This window comes from Marmota flaviventris, chromosome 4, assembly GCF_047511675.1.
Source record: "Marmota flaviventris isolate mMarFla1 chromosome 4, mMarFla1.hap1, whole genome shotgun sequence".
In the NCBI taxonomy this organism is placed as follows: domain Eukaryota; kingdom Metazoa; phylum Chordata; class Mammalia; order Rodentia; family Sciuridae; genus Marmota; species Marmota flaviventris.
Window position 1 is genome coordinate 98,480,647 of NC_092501.1, and position 21,390 is coordinate 98,502,036.

Sequence of the window (21,390 nt, forward strand, 5' to 3'; positions counted from 1 at the left end):
AGAGTATCCTGTTTCATGGAAAGTTTGTAAGAGAAATATTCAAATGTCTGTTTTGGTGATACCTATTTTTAATAGCTTTGTATATCCTTATATGAATGTTCATAATTATTTTGTCCACTTTTTTAATTTTTAGGAATAAGAAAATTTTAAATAAGAAGAAATTGAAAAGAAAACAGAAAAGCAAATCAAAAGTGAAAACAAGAAGCAAGGTAAAGTTGCTGGTTATTTATGGGGAATGAGGACTTTTTCATATAATAATTTGAATAAAAATGACAGGATTTAAAAAATATGAGTATAATTAGCAAAACATTCTGCTTCTATGTGCTGAAATAATTTTGTAAAAACTTTTTATAATTTGGTTCTGCTTTTACCTTCATCTTTAGTTTAGGCTGCTTCTTTACCAGTAGACTGAAAGTTATTAATATCTGGGTGTGGAAAAATATTTATTATTTATTCTCATTTTTTTTTTTTTTTTTTTTACGATACTGGGGATTGAACTCAGGGGCACTTGACCACTGAACCACATCCCCAGCAATATTTTGTATTTTATTTAGAGACAGGATCTCACTGAGTTGCTTAGCACCTCACTGTTGCTGAAGCTGGCTTGAAACTGTGATCCTCCTGTCTCAGCCTCCCTAGCCACTGGGATTACAGGAGTGCGCCCACCATGCCCAGTCTATTCTCATTACTTAATCCGTTCTTTGGGGAACATATTCGTAGCTCTTCTCTATTTTTCACTTTGACTACATGTATTTGAAATAGTAAATTTTGGTTTGTGAGTTGGGCCTTGGATTTGGATTCATTATATTATGCCCTTATTGACATGAATTAAGAAGGCTCTGGGTGTGTCTATATTGTTCTGGCTTTTGACTGGTGATAGTTGTGCAAAAGAAGAGGCAGTGTGGATATTTGTTTTAGGGGGAACCTTAGAGACTAGAAATCTATTTTTTTCCATCTGATAGAGAAATCTTGTCTATAAAGTCCCTGTCCAGAGCCAACTTTCTATTTTTTAGAGTGTTTTCTATTAAATAGTTCTACTAAGAAACCTAGACAAGAGGAAAAGAAGAGTTGTAACTATGGTTTACTGAACAGTTCATATTGAGTTAGGTAAATAGTAGTTTAGCTGGGTCTGCATAATGTATTTAAGTTCTGGAGGCAAGTGTTTCCTGCTTTTTAAAATTAGTGTTCTTGCTATTATAATTGAACAAAGTCTACTTTGAAGTAGTAAATCAAATAAAATAATAGTGGGGGATGGGATCTATTTGGTTTCTCTATTTGAAAACACAGCTGGATGCAGAAAATAATGTCATCAAATCTGTGCCTTCTTCTCTTGTCTATGCTTTCCTCTGATATGCGCCTATGCTGGTGGCTGGAGGCTAAAGCTGCTGGCAGCTCCAACTTAATTTTCTTTTATTAAGAAGCATTTCTTTTACTGCTAGCAGAAAGTCTGGTAGGAGTTTTGATTGAACCCATCACTCATTTTGATCAGGGAGATGGGGTACTTTGGTTAGACTAAGTTTGTAAGCCTGTGACAACCATAGTGAGTATACCATGTGAAATGGGGGAAGGCAGATATGTAATAGGTGTTGGGCAGGCAGATATGTAATAGGTGTTCAGTTGTATTACCTCTCATTACCTCTGGTTTTGGAATAGAAGAGGGAGGTAAAGAGCTTTCTTAATATATAAAAATTCTGACAAATACACATCATTCAGATTCCAGCTTCTACCCCTTTTCCACTTTTTATTGTGTGCAAAGGCAGAGAGTAGCAGTCTTTAACATTTTTTTCTTTCAAGGTTTCATTTGGTAATTTTCCTAAAGTGGGCAGGAAGAGATGGGAAATCAAGGTGTTTTATCCCCTCTAACTACTTTTGTGCCTGTAGTAATTCAAGTTGCTTTTCTTGTCCTCAGTGTTGGATCTTTTTTAAGAGTAGCTTTTAATAAGAGTGATATAAATAAATTCATTTATTCTTCAAACATTAATTGTGCACTATGTGCAAACACTGGGCTAGGTATTTGGATACAAAAATGCTAAGAAGCATTTCCTGATCACTACAAGCATATGTAAAATTAGAATAATCTCCTTACAAGAGAGATCCTTAATCACAAACTCTTTAGTCATATCTGCAGAGTTCCTTTTTCTATGTAAGGTGTCATATTCACAGGTTCTGGGTATTAGGGTGTTGATATTTTTGAAGGCCATTATTTTACCCACCGCACCCCTCTTGTATATTTCTTGCAGTTAGCTGACAAAATTCAATCCTATACAAATTCAATATTTTCTCTTTCACTGAAGATCCATGTTCTGCTGAAGGGAATTCAAGACTAAATAGATAATATTGGACATTGATGATCACCAGTCTCGAATGGATCTTTCATGTCCAGACTATTTTATTGCTTTTTATAAAATAGTTCTTCCATTTTTTACTGTGATTGATGTTTCCCAATTTCCTTAAACCTCTGGTAAATTCTATGTTCCAGTATGTCTTCACTTTCATTATTTTTTAAGTTATTTTATTTGTTCTAATTTGTTATATACGACAGCAGAATGCAGTTCAATTTATATTACACAAACAGAGCATAGTTTTTCATGTCTCTGGTTGTACACAAAGTAGAGTCACACCATGTGTGTTTTCATACATGTACTTAGGGTAATGGTGTCCGTCTCATGCCACCGTCTTTCCTGCCCCCATGCCTCCTCCCTTCCCCTTCCTCCCCTTTGCCCTATCTAAAGTTCATCTATTCCTCACATGTTGCCACCCCCCCCCATCTCTAATACAAATCAGCATCCTTATATCAGAGAAAACATTTGGCATTTTGTTTTTTGGATTTGGCTTTCTTCACTTACCATGATATTCATTTATCTTGATTTTATTCTCTTTTAATTCTGAGTAATATTCCATTGTGTATATATGCCACGTTTTCTTTATCCATTCATCTACTGAAAGATATCTAGGTTGGTTCCACAATTTAGATATTGTGTATCATGCTGCTATAAACATTGATGTGGCTGTGTCCCTGTAGTATGCTGTTTTTAAGTCCTTTGGGTATAAACCGAAGAGTGTGATAGCAGCATCAGATGGTGGTTGCATTTTTAGTTTTCAAAGGAATCTTCATACTGCACCAATTTGCAGTCCCACCACCATTGTGTGTGTCTTTTTCTCCACATCCTCGCCAACACTTATTGTTGTTTGTATTCTTAATAGCTGCCATTCTGACTGGAGTGAGGTGAAATCGTAGAGTGGTTTTGATTTGAATTTCATTAATTGCTAGAGATGTTGAACATTTTTTCAGGTATTTGTTGATTGATTGTATGTCCTGAGAAGTGTCTGTTCAGTTCCTCGGCCCATTTATTGATTGGGCTATTTATTTATTCATTCATTCATTTATTTATTTTGTGCTAAGATTTTTGAGTTCTTTGTGTTCTTTCTGATGTGCCTGTGGTAAAAATTTGCTCCCATTCTGTAGGCTCTCTATTCACTTCACTGATTGTTTCTTTTGCTGAGAAGAAGTTTTCCTGTTTGAATCCATCCCATTTATTGATTCTTGATTTTAATTCTTGTACTATAGAAGTCTTATTAAGGAAATCAGGGGCTAATCATGATGAAGATTTGGGCCTACTTGTATTAGGTGCAAGGTCTCTGGTTTAATTCCTAGGTCCTTGATACACTTTTTGAATTTTGTGTGTGGTGAAAGTTAGGGGACTAATTTCATTTTGTTGTATATGGATTTTCAGTTTTCCCAGCACCATTTGTTAAAGAGGATATCTCTTCTTTAATATATGTTTTTAGCTCCTTTGTCTAATATGAGATTCATTTATGTGGATTTGTTTCTATGTCCTCTATTCTGTACCATTGGTTTACTAGTGTGTTTTGGTGCCAATACCATGCTGTTTTTATTACTATTGCTTTGTAGTATAGATTAAGGTCTGGTATAGTGATGCCACCTGCATCACTCTTCTTGCTAAGGATTGCTTTAGCTATTCTGGGTCTCTTATTTTTCCAGATGACTTTCATGACTGCTTTTTGTATTTCTGTGAGGAATGTCATTGGATTTTGGTTGGGATTGCATTAAATCTGTATAGTACTTTTGGTAGAATGGTCATTTTGACAATATTAATTCTGCCTATCTAAGAACAAGGTAGATCTTTCCATCTTCTAAGTTTTTTAATTTCTTTTTTTAGCATTCTGTAGGTTTCATTGTAGAGGTCTTTCACCTCTTTCGTTGATTCCCAAGTAGTTTATTTTCTTTATGCTGTTGTAAATGGGGTAGTTTTCCTTGTTTCCCTTTCAGAGGATTTGTCACTGATATACAGAAATGCTTTTCTATGAGTGTTGATTTTGTATCCTGCTACTTTGCTGAATTTATTTACTAGTTCTAGAAGTTTACTGGGGAATTTTTTTGGGTCTTCTAGGTATATAATCGTATCGTTGGCAAATAGTGTAAATTTGAGTTCTTCTTTACCTATCCGTATCCCTTTAATTTCTTTCATCTAATTGCTCTGGTCAGTGTTTCAAGAACTATGTTAAATAGAAGTGGTGAAAGAGGGCATCCTTGTCTTGTTCCAGTTTTTTAGAGGGAATGATTTCAATTTTTCTCCATTTAGAATGATGTTGGCCTCGGGCTTAGCATAGATAGCTTTTACGATGATGAGATATATTCCTGTTTCCCTGGTTTTTGTAGTGTTTTGAACATGAAGGGATGCTATATTTTGTCAAAATCTTTTTCTGCATCTATTGATGATCATATGGTTCTTTCCTTTAAGTCTATTGATGTGATGAGTTACATTTATTGCTTTCTGTATGTTGAACCAACCATGCATCCCTGGAATGAACCCCACTTGATAGTGGTGTACTATGTTTTTGATATGTTTTTGTATTCAATTTGCCAGAATTTTATTTAGAAGTTTTGCATCCACGTTCATTGGAGACACTAGTGTGAAGTTTTTTTTTTTTGATGTGTCTTTGCCTGGTTTTGGAATCAGGATGATATTGGTCCCATAAAATGAGTTTGGTAGTGCTGCCTCTTTTTCTATTTCCTGAAATAAATTGAAGAGTATTGGTATTAGTTCTTCTTTAAAGGTCTTGTAGAACTCTCCTGTGTATCCATTTGGTCCTCTGCTTTTCTTGGTTGGTAGGCTTCTGATGGTGTCTTCTATTTTGTTGCTTGAAATTGATCTGTTTAAATTCTACATATCATCCTGATTCAATTTAGGCAAATCATATGACTCTAGAAATTTGTTGATGCCTTTGAAATTTTGTATTTTATTGGAGTACAAGTTTTCAAAATAATTTCTAATTATCTTCTGTATTTCTGTTGTGTCTGTTGTGATATTTCCTTTTTCATCATGGAAGTTAGTAATTTGAGTTTTCTCTCTCCTTATCTTTGCTAGCATGACTAAAGGTTTATCAATTTTATTTATTTTTTCAAAGAACCAACTTTTTGTTTTGTCAATTTCTTCAATTGTTTATTTTGTTTCAGTTTCATTGATTTCAGCTCTGATTTTAATAATTTTCTGTTTTCTTCTGATTTTGGTGTTAATTTGCTTTTCTTTTTCTAGGGCTTTGAAATGTAATGTTAGGTCATTTAGTTGTTGACTTTTTCTTCTGTTAAGGAATGAATTCCATGCAATGAACTTTCCTCTTAGTACTGCCTTCATAGTGGCCCAGAGATTTTTAATATGTTGTATCAGTGTCTAATTTATCTCTAAGAATTTTTAAATCTCCTCTTTTGCAACCCACTCTTCATTCAATAGCATATTATTTAGTCTCCAGGTGTTGGAGTAGCTTTTATTTTTTATTTTATCATTGATTTCTAATTTCATTCTATTATGATCTCATAAGATGCTGGGTAGTATCTCTGCTTTTTTGTATTTGCTAAGAGTTGCTTTGTGGCATAATATATCGTCTATTTTAGAGAAGGATCCATGTGCTGCTGAGAAGAAAGTGTATTTGCTGGTTGATGGATGAAATATTCTATATATGTCAGTTAAGTCTTATTGATTATATTATTGAATTCTATAGTTTCTTTGTTCAGCTTTTGTCTGGAAGATCTATCCAGTGGTGAAAGAGGTGTGTTAAAGTCACCCAAAATTATTGTGTTGTGGTCTATTTGACTCTTGAACTTGAGAAGAGTTTGATTGATGAACATAGATGTTCTATTGTTTGGGGCACATATTTTTGAAATTGTTATGTCTTGTTGATGTGTGTGGTTCCCTTGAGCAGTATGAAATGTCCTTCTTTATCCAGTTTTGTTAACTTTGGCTTAAAGTTTACTTTATTTGATGTAAGGATGGAAACCCCTTCTTGTTTCTGCAGTCCAAATGAGTGGTATGTTTTTCCCCAACCTTTCCTCTTCCGTCTATGGATATCTTTTCCTATGAGATGAGTCTTGGAGGCAGCATATTGTCGTTTTTTTTTTTTTTAATTAATCCAATCTGCCAGTCTATGTCTTTTGATTGGTGAGTTTAGGCATTAACATTCAGGGTTATTATTGAGACATGATTTGTATTCCCAGCCATCATATTTGTTAATTTTTAGTATTTAACTTGACTTAATTTCTCCTTTGATTAGTTTTTCATCTAGTGTAATACCTCCCTCTGCTGATTTTCATTTTTGTTTTTCATTTCCTCCTCATGGAATATTAGGCCGAGGATGGTCTGTAGTGCAGGCTTTCTAGCTGTATATTCTTTTAACTTTTTTTTTTTTTTAATCATGGAAGGTTTCTATTTCATTATTGAGTCTAAAGCTTAATTTGCTGGATATAAGATTCTTGGTTGACATCTATTTTCTTTTAGAGCTTGGTATATGTTGTTTCAGGATCTTTTTTTAGCTTTCAGGGTCTGGGTTGAAAAATCTACAGGTATCCTAATTGGTTGCCCCCTATATGTAATTTGTTTCCTTTCTCTTTTGGCCTTTAAGGTTCTCTCCTTATTCTGTATGCGAGGCATTTTCATTATAATGTGCCTTGGTGTGGATCTGTTGTGATTTTGTACATTTGGTGTCCTGTAAGCCTCTTGGTTTTCCAATTTATTCTTTATCTTTGGAAACATTTTTTATATTATTTCATTGTTTATTCCTTTGGTTTGGAACTCTATGCCTTCCTCTATCCCATTTGTTCTTTTTATGTTATCCCGTATTTCTTGAATATTCTACTCATGGTTTCTTATCATCTTCACTGTGTGTTCTACATTCTTTTCAAGATTATATATTTTGTGTTTATTGTCTGGGATCCTGTCTTCTGAGTGGTCTAATCTGTTGGTGATACTTTCTATTGAGCCATTAATTTGGTGTATTGTTTCTTTGATTTCGAGGATTTCTGTTTTTGGATTTTTTTTTAGAACCTCTATCTCCTTATTGAAGTAATCTTTTGCTTCCTGTGTTTGCTTATGTACCTCTTTATCGAAATGATCTTTTGCTGCCTATATTTGTTCTCTTATATCATCCTTTAATTCACAGAATATTTTAATTATGTACCTCCTGAACTCCTTCTCTGTCATTTCTTCTGTTGTGCTAGCCATGGATTCTAGTAATGTAGTGTCTTGATTTGTTTGGGATACTTTTTTCCCTTGTTTTTATTCATGTTGTTCCAGTGTCTTCCCTTCTAGCACTGTGAATCCAAGACGTTACTGTTTTTACCCTATAGGCTTATAGCCCTTGCAGTGTTCTAATACTTCTTTGAGGGGAAGAATAATGTTAACAGATCCTAGTACTAACAATATACAACCTTAAACCAAATAGTTGCTGTTAAGACATTTACAGTTTTGTCACAATACACGGAAATGGTGAGTTCATTTATTATCTACAATATAAACAGTAGGTTTGCAAAAGGTTTTATAGTTTCTGATGGTGGACAAAGAACAGAGGGTGATCTGTAGGATGAGATGTTGAGAGGGTAGGAGGTGAGGATATAGAGTTATTAGATCTTAGGAAGTGTGAAAGAGGAATCTAAAGAAGATGGTTAGAGTAGGAAAAGAGAGAGGAGGTGATTTGGGGGAGACAAGTAAGTGGGAAGATATTAGAGTACATAAAAGAAACACATAAATATTAAGAAAAATTAAAAAATGTAAAAATAGGAGATAAAAGAATAAACAAAGCAATTGTAATATCCCATTCAGACATCCCAGTCCTCAGTATCCTAATTCATACAAAGTACTTGGTTTCACAAATGTTGGGGATGTGAGGGCGGGAGAAAAGAGAGTGAGAAAAACACAAAAACAAAAAAATGTTGAAGGAAGAAACCAGGATTGTTTTGTTCAGAGATCAGTATCTTTCCTTCTCTTCTCATCCAACAGGTTGGGTTGTTTGTTGTTTGCTGATATCTCCACCCTCAGGATGGTGAAGGTTACCAGGGTGGGAGGATTGGTCTTGGGTACAGGGCACCTGGAAGTGGGTTATGGCACCATTGGCCCCTGATGGGAGACCCCACTGGGTCCAGAGACAGCCTACAGCCACAATGCTGCATGCCACAGAGCTGCATCTCTGAACATACTGCTTCATATATCCCAAGGATTTCCTTTGGGGCCTGCTCCTGTGATGTAGGCGCCTGTTTTTTTTTATTTTTTTATTTTTATTTTTTATCATCTGTAGGCCTCACAGTTCCTGGTCTCTAATTTAGTCTCTAAATTATATCTCACTCACCCTCTCCCTTTCTACTTCCTAATCGGGAATCTTTCTCTCTGGAGTTCTTGTGGGTTGTGCTCTGGGTGCTGTGTACCTGTCTTGGAGAGTTGTTTTGTATTGGGCAGTCACTGTGCTGAGTTAGTGACTGTAGGGGAAGGAAGGAGTTGGGGACTATTGTACCTGCCTAGCCAGTGTTCCAAGCTGAGAGTTGCCTCAACTAAAAATGGCAACGAAGGTTCCCCACGATGGCTGCTTTCAGTGATGAAGTTTTGGGTTGAGGGGGGCCTAGGCGGTGGTGTTGGGCGATGTTTTCAGAAATGCAGCTATGTGGCATGCAGCATTGTGGCTGTGGGCTGTCCCTGGACTCAGTGTGGGCTCTGTGGGGTTGGCAGGGCTGGCCTGGGCCTGCCTGGGCTCCCAGAGGGTCAGCGCAGCTGTCTGTCTTCACTTTCTTACAAGAGAAATGAAATGAATAACACAGGAAGCTTCCTCACCATCCTGATAACAAATGTATTTATATGTTAGGTTAGGTTTCTTAACAGCAGAGCTTGAGACAGAAGTACACAGTTTTGAAAATTAACATAAATGCAAATACTATACCAGTCAAGCTTCAGAACATTTCCATCATCTTCAAGGATTTTCTCATGCTCTGCTGCATTCCATTCCTTCCTGCAACCCTGGCGCTAACAACCACAGATACATTTTCTGTCACTGTAGATGAGTTCCCATTTTCGAGAATTTAATATAAATGTGATTATACAGTTGTTCCCTTTTTATATGACTTCTTTCCATAAATACAGTATTTGTGTTTACATTATTGCCTATGTCAGTGGTTCATTCCTTTTTGTTTTGCTTACTAGTATCTCATTGTGTGGTTATATCACATTTTGTTGATCCAGTCACCTATTGTTGGACATTTTGGTGGTGTTTCTAGTTTTTGGCTATTGCAAAGTTGCTATGAACCTTTATGAACTAGTCTTAGTGTGGATATGTGTTTATTTTTTTTGGATGATTACCAGGAGTGGAATATTTAGATGGAATTTCTTTTGAGGATTTGCAAGAAGGATTCATAACACTCAGAAGCAATTTATACTCATAGCTAAGTTTTATTACAACATAACCATTAGAAAAAAAAGATATGTATTGATGTCTAAGGAGTTATGGCACAAGCTTCCTAGTTCGTTCTTATCTGGGCATGTAGAATATGCTTTTGCTCTGGCAGTGAACTACAGTGAAATGTGTGGAAGCATAGTTGAGTCTTAGGAACTCAGACTTTTGTGGTTTTTGTCACTTAGACGCATTCTGCTAAGCAGGCAGCCATGGCAAGTGAAACTCAGGTTTCATCATCAGTTTTGATGTTTGTGCAAAGCAGTCTGACAGGCTGGGAATTATGTTCCATTGCTCTAGGTGTTTATAACAAAATCGTCTACCACTACCATAAAAAAAGTTAAAACATCCACATTCCCAAAGATTGGCCAAGAGTCAATCACAGTTTTCTTAGAAAAATACAGGACTAAGCAACCAAACCTGCAGTGTTAGTTCTTTCCTCACAGGTTGCATGGTAAATATAGTTCTTTGAGAAACTGAAAAACTGCCGAGTATGGTGGCACACGTCTGTAATCCCTGCCACTCAGGAGGCTGAGGCAAGAACATCACAAGTTCAAGGTGAGCCTTGCAAACTCAGGGGACTCTATCTCAAAATTTTAAAAAAGCAGGGAGGTCTGGAGATATAGAACAATAGTCGGGTGCCCTTGGGTTCAATCCCTAGTACTGGGGAAAAAAAAGGAAACTAAAAATCATTCCAAAATGGTGGTTCATTTTACAATCTCAAAGCAGTATATGACAAATCCAGTGGCTTCACAGTTTTGCAAAAACATGGTAATAGATTTTAAGATCTTAGTAATTATAATTGGCATATAGGGGTTTCTCACTGTGGTTTTAGCTTTTCTTTAATGACTAATGACATGAACATCTCTTCATATGCTTGGCTATTCGTGAAATATCTGTTGAGATCTTGCTCCTCCTTTTATAATTGTCTTCTTGTAAAATTGTCAGAATTATATATCATAGATACAAGGACTTTGTCAGATATCTGTATTCCAAAACCTGTTCTGATTTGCTTTTTTCTTTCCTTATAGTACTTGAGAAAAACAAAAGTTTTATAAATCCAATTAGTTGATTTTTTTCTCCCTTATTATAATGCCTGTATTTTGTGTCCTAAGAAATCTTTGTCTATCCTAAGATAAAGATTTTCTTCTTTACATTGCTCATGGAGAATTTATAGTTTTATCTAATATACTTAGGTTTGTGGTCTATCTCAAGTTAATTTTGGCTCTAAGTGTCCATGTTCATTTTTTTTCCCTTCACAATGATATTCAGTTGATTCAGCACCATTTGTTAAAGTTTCCAGTGAATTGTGTTGGAATTTTTATAAAAAATCAGTTTGCCATATTTGTTTGTGTCATTTTCTTGAATGTGTTTTGTTTAGTTGAGCTAGGTTTGTCTTTATATAATAAGTGTGGAAATTAGGTAGTATGTCTTTCAGCTTTGGTTTCTTCCTAATTGCTTAGCTACTGCTATAGCTTAGATACTTAAATGCCCTCCAAAGACCCAGGTGTTACAGGCTTGATTCCCAGGGTGTTGCATATATATATAGTGAATTACATTTATTGATTTGTGTATACCAACCTTATATCCCTGGGATGTGTCTTTGAATGTGTCCTTATATCTTCTTGATGTGTCTTTGAATGTGGTTTGCTAATATTTTATTAAGGATTTTTATATCTATGTTTATCAGAGATGTTGATCTGTAATTTTCTTTCTTTTGTCTGATTTTGGTATCAGGATTATACCAGCTTTGTTGAATGTATTTGAGAGTATTTCTTCCCTTTCTATTTCATGGAATAATTTGAATAAGACCGCGTTCTCTAAAGGTGTGGTAGGGTTCTGCCGAGAATCCATCTGGTGTTGAGCTTTTCTTTATTGGAAGGTTTTTAATTGTTGATTAAATTTTATTTGTGATATTGTCTGTTGTATTTTCCTGTTTCAAATTGGGCAGGTCATATATATCTAGAAATTTGTTGACATCTTCTAGATTTTCCAGTTTATCAGAGTATAAATTTTCAAAATACTATCTAATGATCTTCTGGATTTTAGAAATGTCTGGTGATACTTCCTTTTTCATCTCTAATTTTGGTCTTATCTCTCTTTTGTTTGTTTGCGAAGGGTTTATCAATTTTGTTTATCTTTTCGAAGAACCAACATGTTGTTGCATTTATTCTTTATAATTTTTTAAATTCTCAATTTCATTAATTTTGGATTTGACCTTAATTATCTCCTATCTTCTATTGATGTTGGCATTAGTTTGTTCTTCCTTTTCTAATGCCTTAGGCATAGCATTATTAAATTATCATTTTGGGATCTTTCTGGTTTTTGTTTTTTGTTTTTAGCATAGGCACTCAGTGCTATAAATTTTTCTTAGAACTTCTTTTATACTATTCCATAGATTTTAATATGTTTTATTTCTGTTTTCATTTGTTTCTAAGAAATTGCTTGATTTCTTCTTTCATTTCTTCTATGTTCCATTTGTTCTTTAAAAGAATATTTTTTAATCTCCATGTGTTTATGTGTTTTCTATACTTTTATTTTTTATACATGCTTCCCAAGTCCTAGTATAGTACTTGGTTTCTGGTCCTGGTTCTTCTCATTCTTTAAAAACTCAGGGTAAGATTTCTGAATAAACCTGGTGTATTAACCACTTTCACCTCCATTTCCATGGAGTAAAGTTTTCTGTTACTTGCAAGTATGGTACAGCAGCAGGATCTCTACTCTGTGAACTTGTAGTGTCCCTATCACTTCCCACTTATCTTAGAGAAAGGGGGAGCAAGGAATAGCAGTAGTGTTAGCAACTGATGTATAGCCTTAAAATAAGTGTCTGCTATCTACTTTAACATCTATAACACTAATTACCACTTGCAGAGGTATTGTGGTCAGTATTTGACATTAGCACTGGCAATAAATAACTGAACTAGAGCAGACGTTGAACAGCAGATATCTACAATGTATTGTGTAGTCACAGCAACATGAATGGGGTAGGAATTACATAAACTATATAATTCTTTCAGTTAGTGAAAATTACTGATCCTTAAGTGAAGAGAAAATAGAGTGGAAAGGCAAGAGAAGGTTTAAAATATTGAAAAAGTGAACAAGATGGAAACAGGAGAGAAGGTGGTATGATGGCTATAAAGGAGGAGGAATGACAAATAGCTAAAAGTAAACAAAGAGAGGAAGATGGAATGGGAAAATTTGGCTGTTAATAGATGTAGAAAGAGAAAGGGGAAATAAGAAGAACAAAACCCAAGGTATTAACAAGCAAATAACATCAAAACAACTCAAGCCCATGTAAAATTTTACCTTTCCAAAAGTTAAACCAAGGCTAAATAATAAACACATGAAGAAAAAAGCAATTAAAATGAAAGAAAAATTATATGTGTACTGTATTTTATTTTAATTTAATTTTCGTAATGATTAATGATGCTAATCTCTTTTTATGAGCTTATTTTTGTTCTCTGTATCTTTGGTAATGATTCAAGTGTTTTGTCCACTTTCTAACTGGATTCTTTGTTTTTACTGTTGAGTTTCAGGCATTATGTATTCTGAGCACTAATTCTTTATTGGATATGTATTTGCAAATATTTTTTTCTTGTCTGTGACTTAATGCTATTATTTTAAAAATGACATTTAAAATTGTTCATTCATTGTATATGGTTATATTACATGTTTTTATGTACTGATCTTGCATCCTGTGACTTTGCCTAATCCACATATTACTTCTAGAAGCTTTTATTTTTATTTTATTTTTCTTTTTGAAGATTCCTTAAGATTTTCTACAAGCCTTCCAGAAATGAAGACTTTTTTTTTTTCTGATTATGTTTTTTGTTTGTTTTTGTTTTCTTAGTTTATTGGATAGTGTATCTCATACACGACTGAATTGAGTTACTGAGAGTAGTTTTGTTTGCTTTGTTCACAATCTTAGAAAAAGGCGTCATTCAATCTGTTATGCTAGGTGTGGGTTTTTCCGTTACCCTTTATTAATTTGAAGAAATTCCCTTCTACTCCTAATGTGTTTAGATAATTTATTTTGAATTGGTATTATATTTTTGTCAAATATTTTTCAATGTTTATTTGTAGTATTTTATGTTTTTTACTCTATTTTGTTTGATGAGAAATTATACTAATTTCTTTTCCATTGTTGTGTCAGCATTGTTCCTGTGTTATAAATACCAGTTGGTTATGGTGTATTACTTTTTTATATATTGTTAAATTTGGGTTGTTGATATTTATTTGCTTTCTTTTAATCTCTCAAAGATATGCTCACAGGTTACATGCCAGTTTAACTTTTTCTTGGCAGTTTTCTTGGAATATTTCTTATTTAATGAGATATTTCCTTTTCCCCAAATTCTTTATGGAAGAAGAGCAAAATTTGAGGACCAAGAGTATTTTTACTTGAGTTTTCGTTTTATTTCCCTTACATATACTTCCTGGACATACTCTAATTGTTAGAACTTGAATTTGCAAAATATAACACTTTTCTATATTTGTAATGTACATATTGATATCAAAAGTGTAGTGCTATCTATCTGATAAGTGAAACGCTGGGCATTTTTGTTTACATGTTTAAACAAGTAAATTGTTTTATTTTAACAGATTACCAACCACGTGGTTTTTTAGCCTTTATACAAACTGATAGCTAAGAGAGAGTTTGAGAAACATAATTGCAGTTTTCTTGACATTAGTGTTATTTGAATGAGAATGAAATTAATGAGTTGATGAAAATTATATCTTGTTGAATCCTAATTTCTACATAAATCCCTATACTTTTGACAGAATTCAAAATGTAATGCAGCATTTTTAGTAGTTCATTGAGATGCTATAGCATGTTTGGTGTCCCTTAAAAAGGCATTAAATTGATGTTCTTTTATATGTTATTCCAGCAGTTAAACTTTGTTGACTTTATTCAATCATGGGGACCAAAGGATATTTCTGTTAAGTTCTTTGACCTTTTCCAGCCTTGTCAGTTTTGTTAATTGTTTTATTACTCGAAAAGTAGTGAAGGTAGTGGAAAGAGTACTAGAAGTTGAGTGAATAGACTTAAAATGTCTTTGTTATGTCACTTATATGACTTTTGCATGTCAGTTTAGTTTGTCTATTCTTTACATTTTTATTTAAAATGGAAATTAATGATTATAGAAAAGAATGTGATATTGAAATGTTCTATCTTGTATTTCAGTCTGAAAACTTGGAGAATACAGTAATCATACCAGATATCAAACTACATAGCAATCCTTCTGCTTTCAATATTTACTGTAATGTACGCCATTGCGTTCTGGAATGGCAAAAAAAGGAAACATCATTGGCAGCTGCATCTAAGAATTCTGTGCAGAGTGGAGAATCAGATAGTGATGAAGAGGAGGAATCCAAAGAACCCCCTATCAAGCTTCCAAAGGTAAGCCACTTCATTCTATTTAGAGCATTACTTGAGGTGTTCTGGCTATAATACATATATGTATGGTTAAAACATTCAGCTTTTTATAAAATTAATTAATTTTTAAAATTTGTTCTAATTAATTATACATTATAGCAGAATGCATTTCAATGCATTGTACCCAAATGGAGCACCACTTTTCATTTCTCTGATTGTACGCAATGTAGAGTTGTACCAGATGTGCAGTCATATATATACCTAGGGTAGTGATGTTCATCTCATTCCACCATCTTTCCTACCCCCATACCCCTTCCCCTCCCCTTTGCCCAAAGTTACTTCGTTACACCCCCCCCCCCCCCAAATGGGTCAATATCCATTTATCAGAACATTCTGTCTCTGGTTTTGGGGGATTGGCTTTCTTAGCATGATATTCTCCAGCTCTATCCATTTACCTGCAAATGCCTTAATTTTATTCTCTTTTAATGCTGAGTAATATTCCACTGTGTATAAGTATCACAGTTTCTTTATCCATTTATCTGTTGAAGGGCATCTAAGTTGGTTCCACAGTTTAGCTATTATGAATTGAGCTGCTATGAACATTGATGTGGCTGCATCACTACAGTATGCTGATTTTAAGTCCTTTGGGTATAGACTGAGGAGTAAGATAGCTGGATCAAATGGTGGTTCCATTCCAGGTTTTCTAAGGAATCTCCATACTGCTTTCCATAGTGGTTGTGCCAATTTGCAATGCCACTAGCAATGTATGAGGGTACCCTTTTCTCCACATCCTCGTCAACACTTATTGTTGCTTGTATTCTTGATAATTGTCTAAAATGGTGATTTAAAAATAACCTGACTTATGGATAAGAGTAGGTTTGGAACAAACCAGGAAAACTACAACTTTCTAACTAGAGCTCCAAGGAAGTTAATAGTTGGTAACACAGTGGGGAGTACTTGGAAAGCCTAGGCAGGGAGACCAGTGGTCTGGTGGATGTTACAGGGACAATTATAAAGTACAGAAGCAGTACTGAGTGGAGATGCTGGCATGGAGGCAGTGAGCCACTGCAGGTGGAAGTGGAGCTCTGAGGTGGTGGGCTGCCAGTAAGGTGAACACAAGAATAAGCACAAACTGCTGTAAGCCAAGAGCCATAGAAAGCTGAGAGAGTGCCCCAGCAGGGAGTGATCTCTAGTGCAGGTATATATTTTATTTTATTTTTTCCTGGCTGAGCAGCAGCTGAGCTAAAAGCTTTTTCCTTTTCCACCTAAGCTTATAATTGTATTCTTGCTATTCTGGCTCCCCTTGTCTAGGAAAATAATCAGTATCAATACCATTTTGATACTGTTCCCTATTACTAGATGCATATAAGGTATTCGGTATTACAAAAACATGTATTTAATAGATAAATTATTCTTAATGAATTCTGATTAAGTATTTGTATATTTTAAAATAATATTATTTTATACATAAAATAGTTTTTCAATATAGTAAGTGCAATTAATATTTGTAACAAAAGAATAGATGAAAATATAAACACTTAAAAATGGTAGATTATGTGATTCATGCATATTGCTAATTTTCTAAATAGAGACATTTAAAAATGATTTCTGTCAAAAGTGTTCATATTTTGTCTTTTTTACCAAAATGATATTCTAAAAGTATGTCTTGAAAACTTACTTCCTGATGTGTCTATATACATGAGATACAATGCAAGTGTTTTTTTATTCCTTGGCACTAGCAGCACAGATGGAATCTGTGCTTCTGATCTGATTTCTCTTGCCCATTTCATGGTAGATATTCCTGAGTATGCCACTGTCCTCAATGATTCTGTCAGATTCTTCTAACCTAATTTTCAGCAGATGACTTGCTTTCTGTTTCATATAATAGTAAGGTTTTGTGAACATCCTTGACTTCTTAATCAGCCATCTTCCAATGTCCATATCTTCTGTTTCAGGATCCTTTACTTTTTACCTGTCTCTAGTGTGTCAACTGTACCAATTCTAGCTTCTTTCTTTAATCCCTTTAAGTCTTTCCAGGTACAGATCATGGTCTCTAATTATTATTTCTTATGCTTATTTAGGAGAGGTTTAGGAAAAAAATGTTAGGATGTAAGACTGCAGGACTTGTATGGTATTCTTTTGTAAGAATATGATTCTGTGTGTGGGCAGGTCACACTGTACTATAGTAATCAGTGTTTAAGTTCACTACAGTATTGGATGGGGTGAAGTACAGAGAAATCTTTTGCAACAGAAATGCAGATGTTGAAAATAAACTGTGGTACGTATTAAAAAATACTGTATGACTAAGTATAACTGATTCTTAGTTTTAAATCATTAGGATAAATGAATATTAAAGAAATAAAGTATCAGGCATTCTCAAACAATTTTCAGCATGATAACAGAGCCAAAAGGGTATCTTTAAAAGAAAATTAAATGCCCAAGTTCTTAATTTTTTTTTTAATATGGACACAATACCTTTATTTTATTTATTTATTTATGTAGTGCTGAGAATCTATCCCAGTGCTTCACACATGCTGGACAAGTCTCTACCACTGAGCTGCAATCATAGCCCCAAAAGTCCAAGTTTTTAATACTAAGTTTTTCCACCATGTACTGACCTGTTGGGAAACACAGTGTATTGCTTAGGAAAATGGGTTATGGAGCAAAACTGTTTGTGTTCAAACACTCCCTATTAAAGTACGAGTTATGTGGTTTGTAGTACTAAGGTACTAGGAAAGTGGTTTGACATTTCTGTGCCTCAACTTTGTCATGTATAAAATATGACTATTATTTACTCATAGGGTTGTAGTGAAGATTACATGAATTAATGGATGTTGAGTGCTTGAGAGAATAAGTACCTGGCAAATAGTAAGTGCTTAATAAATAACAACTATAGTTAAAAATGTCAGGTTGGGACAAATGATTTTCAGTTGCTTCCCAATGAACCCTGTAATTTATTAAGAAATAGTTACTATTTTAAGAAATTAAGCTTGGAGAGAATCAATGTATTCATATAGTCAATGAGATACAAAGAGAGAAGTGAGCTCTCTCTGTGGTGGCAGTCAGCATGCTGCCTGGGTAAGGAGTGAAACTTTGAGGTGATGTTTTTTGGCAGCCCTTTACATCACTTGAGGGATTATGGTTTAAATTAATAGGAAATTGAGGGCAGGCAAGAAATACTGGCATTTTTCTTTTCCTTTTGACTATTTCTTTCACTCCAAATGCTGCTTATCTCAGGTTTTTCCTCTTCCATTCTTTTCTTGCTTTTCTTTTCCTTCTCTCCTGAGATTTTTCTTCCTCCTCCTTTTTTTCCTCACGTGGTTAAATGCAGGTTTTATTTGTTGTTGAAATGTCATTATAATACAGTTTTATTTTTCCCCTTAATTTTTATTTGCTTTAATTAGTTATGCATGACAGAATGTATTCTGACACATCATACATAAATGGAGTATAACTTCTCATTCTTCTGGTTGTACATGATGTAGAATCACACGGGTCATGTAATCATATATGCACAGAGGGTGATAATGTCTGATTCATTATACTATCCTTCCTACCCGCATACCCGCTCCTCTCCTTTTACTAACTTCTGTCTAATCCAAAGTACCTCTATTTTTCCCTAGTGCACCCCACCTCTCCCCTTGTGAATTAGCATCTGCATATCAGAGAAAATATTCGGCCTTTATTTTGGGGGGGGGGGATTGGCTTATTTTGCTTGGTATGATATTCTCCAACTCTATCCATTTACCTGAAAATGCCATAATTCCATTCTTCTTTAAGACTGAGTAATATTCCATTGTGTATATATGCCACATTTTCTTTTTCCATTCAGCATCACTAGTAATTAGAGAAATGCAAATAAAAACTACTCTAAGATTTCATGTAACTCCAGGAATAGTGGCAATTATCAAGAGTACAAGCAATAATAATTGTTGACAAGGATATGGGGAAAAGTATACACTCGTACATTGCTGGTAGAACTGCAAATTGGTGCAACCATTATGGGAAGCAATATGGAGATTCCTTAGAAAACTTGGAGTGGAACCATCATTTGCCCCAGTTATTCCACTTCTTGGTTTATACCCAAAGTACTTAAAAGAAGCTAGATCATGCAGGGCCTTAGGTGTCACATGACCAGTTTAGTTGTCTTATGAATAGACATACTACAGTGACACAGCTGTATCAATGTTTATAGCAGCTCCCCCTTTCTTTTAAAGGTTAAACTGAATTTGACTGTTATTAGACTTTGTCATTTATTTTTGCATTTTATGAGTCATTGCTCATTGATGTTCTAAAAAGAGCTTTTTTACTTTTGCCGTATTCCTTTTATGTTGAGTTTTTTATCTAGCTCAAACTTTCACTGATAAATCAGATCCTCTAAAGCTTTCTAAATTTTATGGCTGCATAATATTTTGATAGTAATATTTAAGAGTCATACTTCTAACACTGAACAGATTTGAAGGTAGCCCTACATATTTTTTAAAAAGATGTAGATTCACATATACTTATTTATTTAGTTTGTACTTCAGTAAATTTTATGTATGTATATATGTGTGTTTGTAGCTAGCATTATATTAGGCCTTGAGAACAAATGGATCAGACACAATCTCTGCTCTCAAGAAAGTGTTCTCTAGTAGGTATAATAAGCAAATCAATAACTGTCCTTTCGACCTTTAATGATTGATAGGTATAGCGGAACACATGGGAATGAGGATGCAGCACTGGCTAAGATAGGGATAGAGGCTGAGAGCAGAAGCTAGATCATGCAGGGCCTTAGGTGTCACATGACCAGTTTAGTTATCTTATGAATAGAAAGCATTGAAGATCCTAAGCCAAGGAGTCTTATTAGACTTGTATCTCAGCAGTGTTATTCAGGTGCTAGCAAGGCATATGCACTTGGCTGGGATAATGATTCAGTTTAGGTCTGAGTATTTGGATTTTAAGGTGGATGTTAGGTGTTCAGTGTGTACTATGTGGGGCTCAAGCTCAAAGGAAAGTTGCCAGCTAGAGATATCAATTTGGGAGTTATCTCTGTGTGAGCACAAGTAGAAGCAATTCTGTGAGGTGGGAGGTGTGGGGTCAAGAATATTTTATTTATTTATTTTTTATTTTATTAGTTATTGATGGATATTTATTTATTTGCTTATATGCGGTGCTGAGGATTGAACCCGATGACTTACACATGCTATACAAATGCTCTACCACTGAGTCACAACCCCAGCCCCTCAAGAATATTTTAGAAAAAAAAAATTAGTTTTGAAAAGTTGAAAGAATGAGTTTTCCTCCAGGTATGAAGAGAAGAAGATGATAGTACTTGTAGATAAATTTGTGTTAGAGGATAAGAACTTAAGCATTTCATAATCCCGAGAAGCAGAATTCTTCTTCTCTTTCACCTTCCTTCTTCCTCTTCCTCTCTTTGTTTTTTCCTTTTCCTCTTCCCTTGTAGATTCTATTATTTATTGTTTGTAAATATTATTTCTACTAAATATTGCTTTAAATGAACAATTTCAAGAGGCAGTATGCTTACAATATTTAAAAATATATATAAGTTGTAGTTGGACACAATACCTTTATTTTTTTAAATTTATTTTTATGTGGTGCTGAGGATCGAACTCAGCACCTCGCACTTGCTAGGCAAGTGCTCTGCCACTGAGCCACAACCCCAGCCCTGCTTACTCTATTGTGATATATAAACCTACTTTTGACTCTGTTTTAAGCCTTATAAAAATATTCTATAAATGTTAGAACTGACTTTAGGGCTTTTCAATAATAGAATAATGTGTGGTTTATAGTGGCAAAGAATTATTATTAAATCTAAAAGTGATGTAACCAAGCTTTTATGATTTCATTTACCAGAGAATGAAAGGTCACCTTTGGAAATACATTATTTGTGGAGAGCACAGTAGAATGTTGAAAGCTCATTATGGCATTTTTCTTTGGCTGAGTATATTTTGATCCCACTTTTCCTAGCATTGGTGTTAAATTGGCTATATTAGGTAGTTATTTAAGCTTTGTTCCTTCATCTTTCAAGTATAAGAGATAGCCTTCAAAATTTAATTATTTGAAAACAACAGTAAAGGCAAAATTCAGTAAATTTCCCAAAGGCTGTTTTCTAAGAGAAGTGGAAACCCATGTTTTAGGTGGTGAGTGATGGTTTATCATCGAAAATATTAAAGCTTAGTGTATCTTATCATTGTACTTAATTATTCTTTTTAAAAGTTAACATATGTTTTGCTAATTATAAAGTCATTGTGTAATCATTCTAGACAGTATGGAAAATGCAGAATTTT

At 34.4% G+C, this 21,390-nt stretch overlaps 1 protein-coding gene across 9 annotated transcripts in view; it reads left to right on the plus strand.

Moving 5' to 3' along the window:
• Mycbp2 (MYC binding protein 2) overlaps window positions 1-21,390 on the plus strand; it is a 272,185-nt gene that overhangs the window by 31,692 nt on the left and 219,103 nt on the right. For all 9 annotated transcript variants that reach the window (XM_071611434.1, XM_071611435.1, XM_071611436.1 and 6 more), the window contains exons 2-3: window positions 134-209; window positions 14,909-15,124. In XM_071611434.1, the coding sequence (XP_071467535.1) occupies window positions 134-209; window positions 14,909-15,124 (292 nt within the window). The remainder of the gene's footprint in view (window positions 1-133; window positions 210-14,908; window positions 15,125-21,390) is intronic.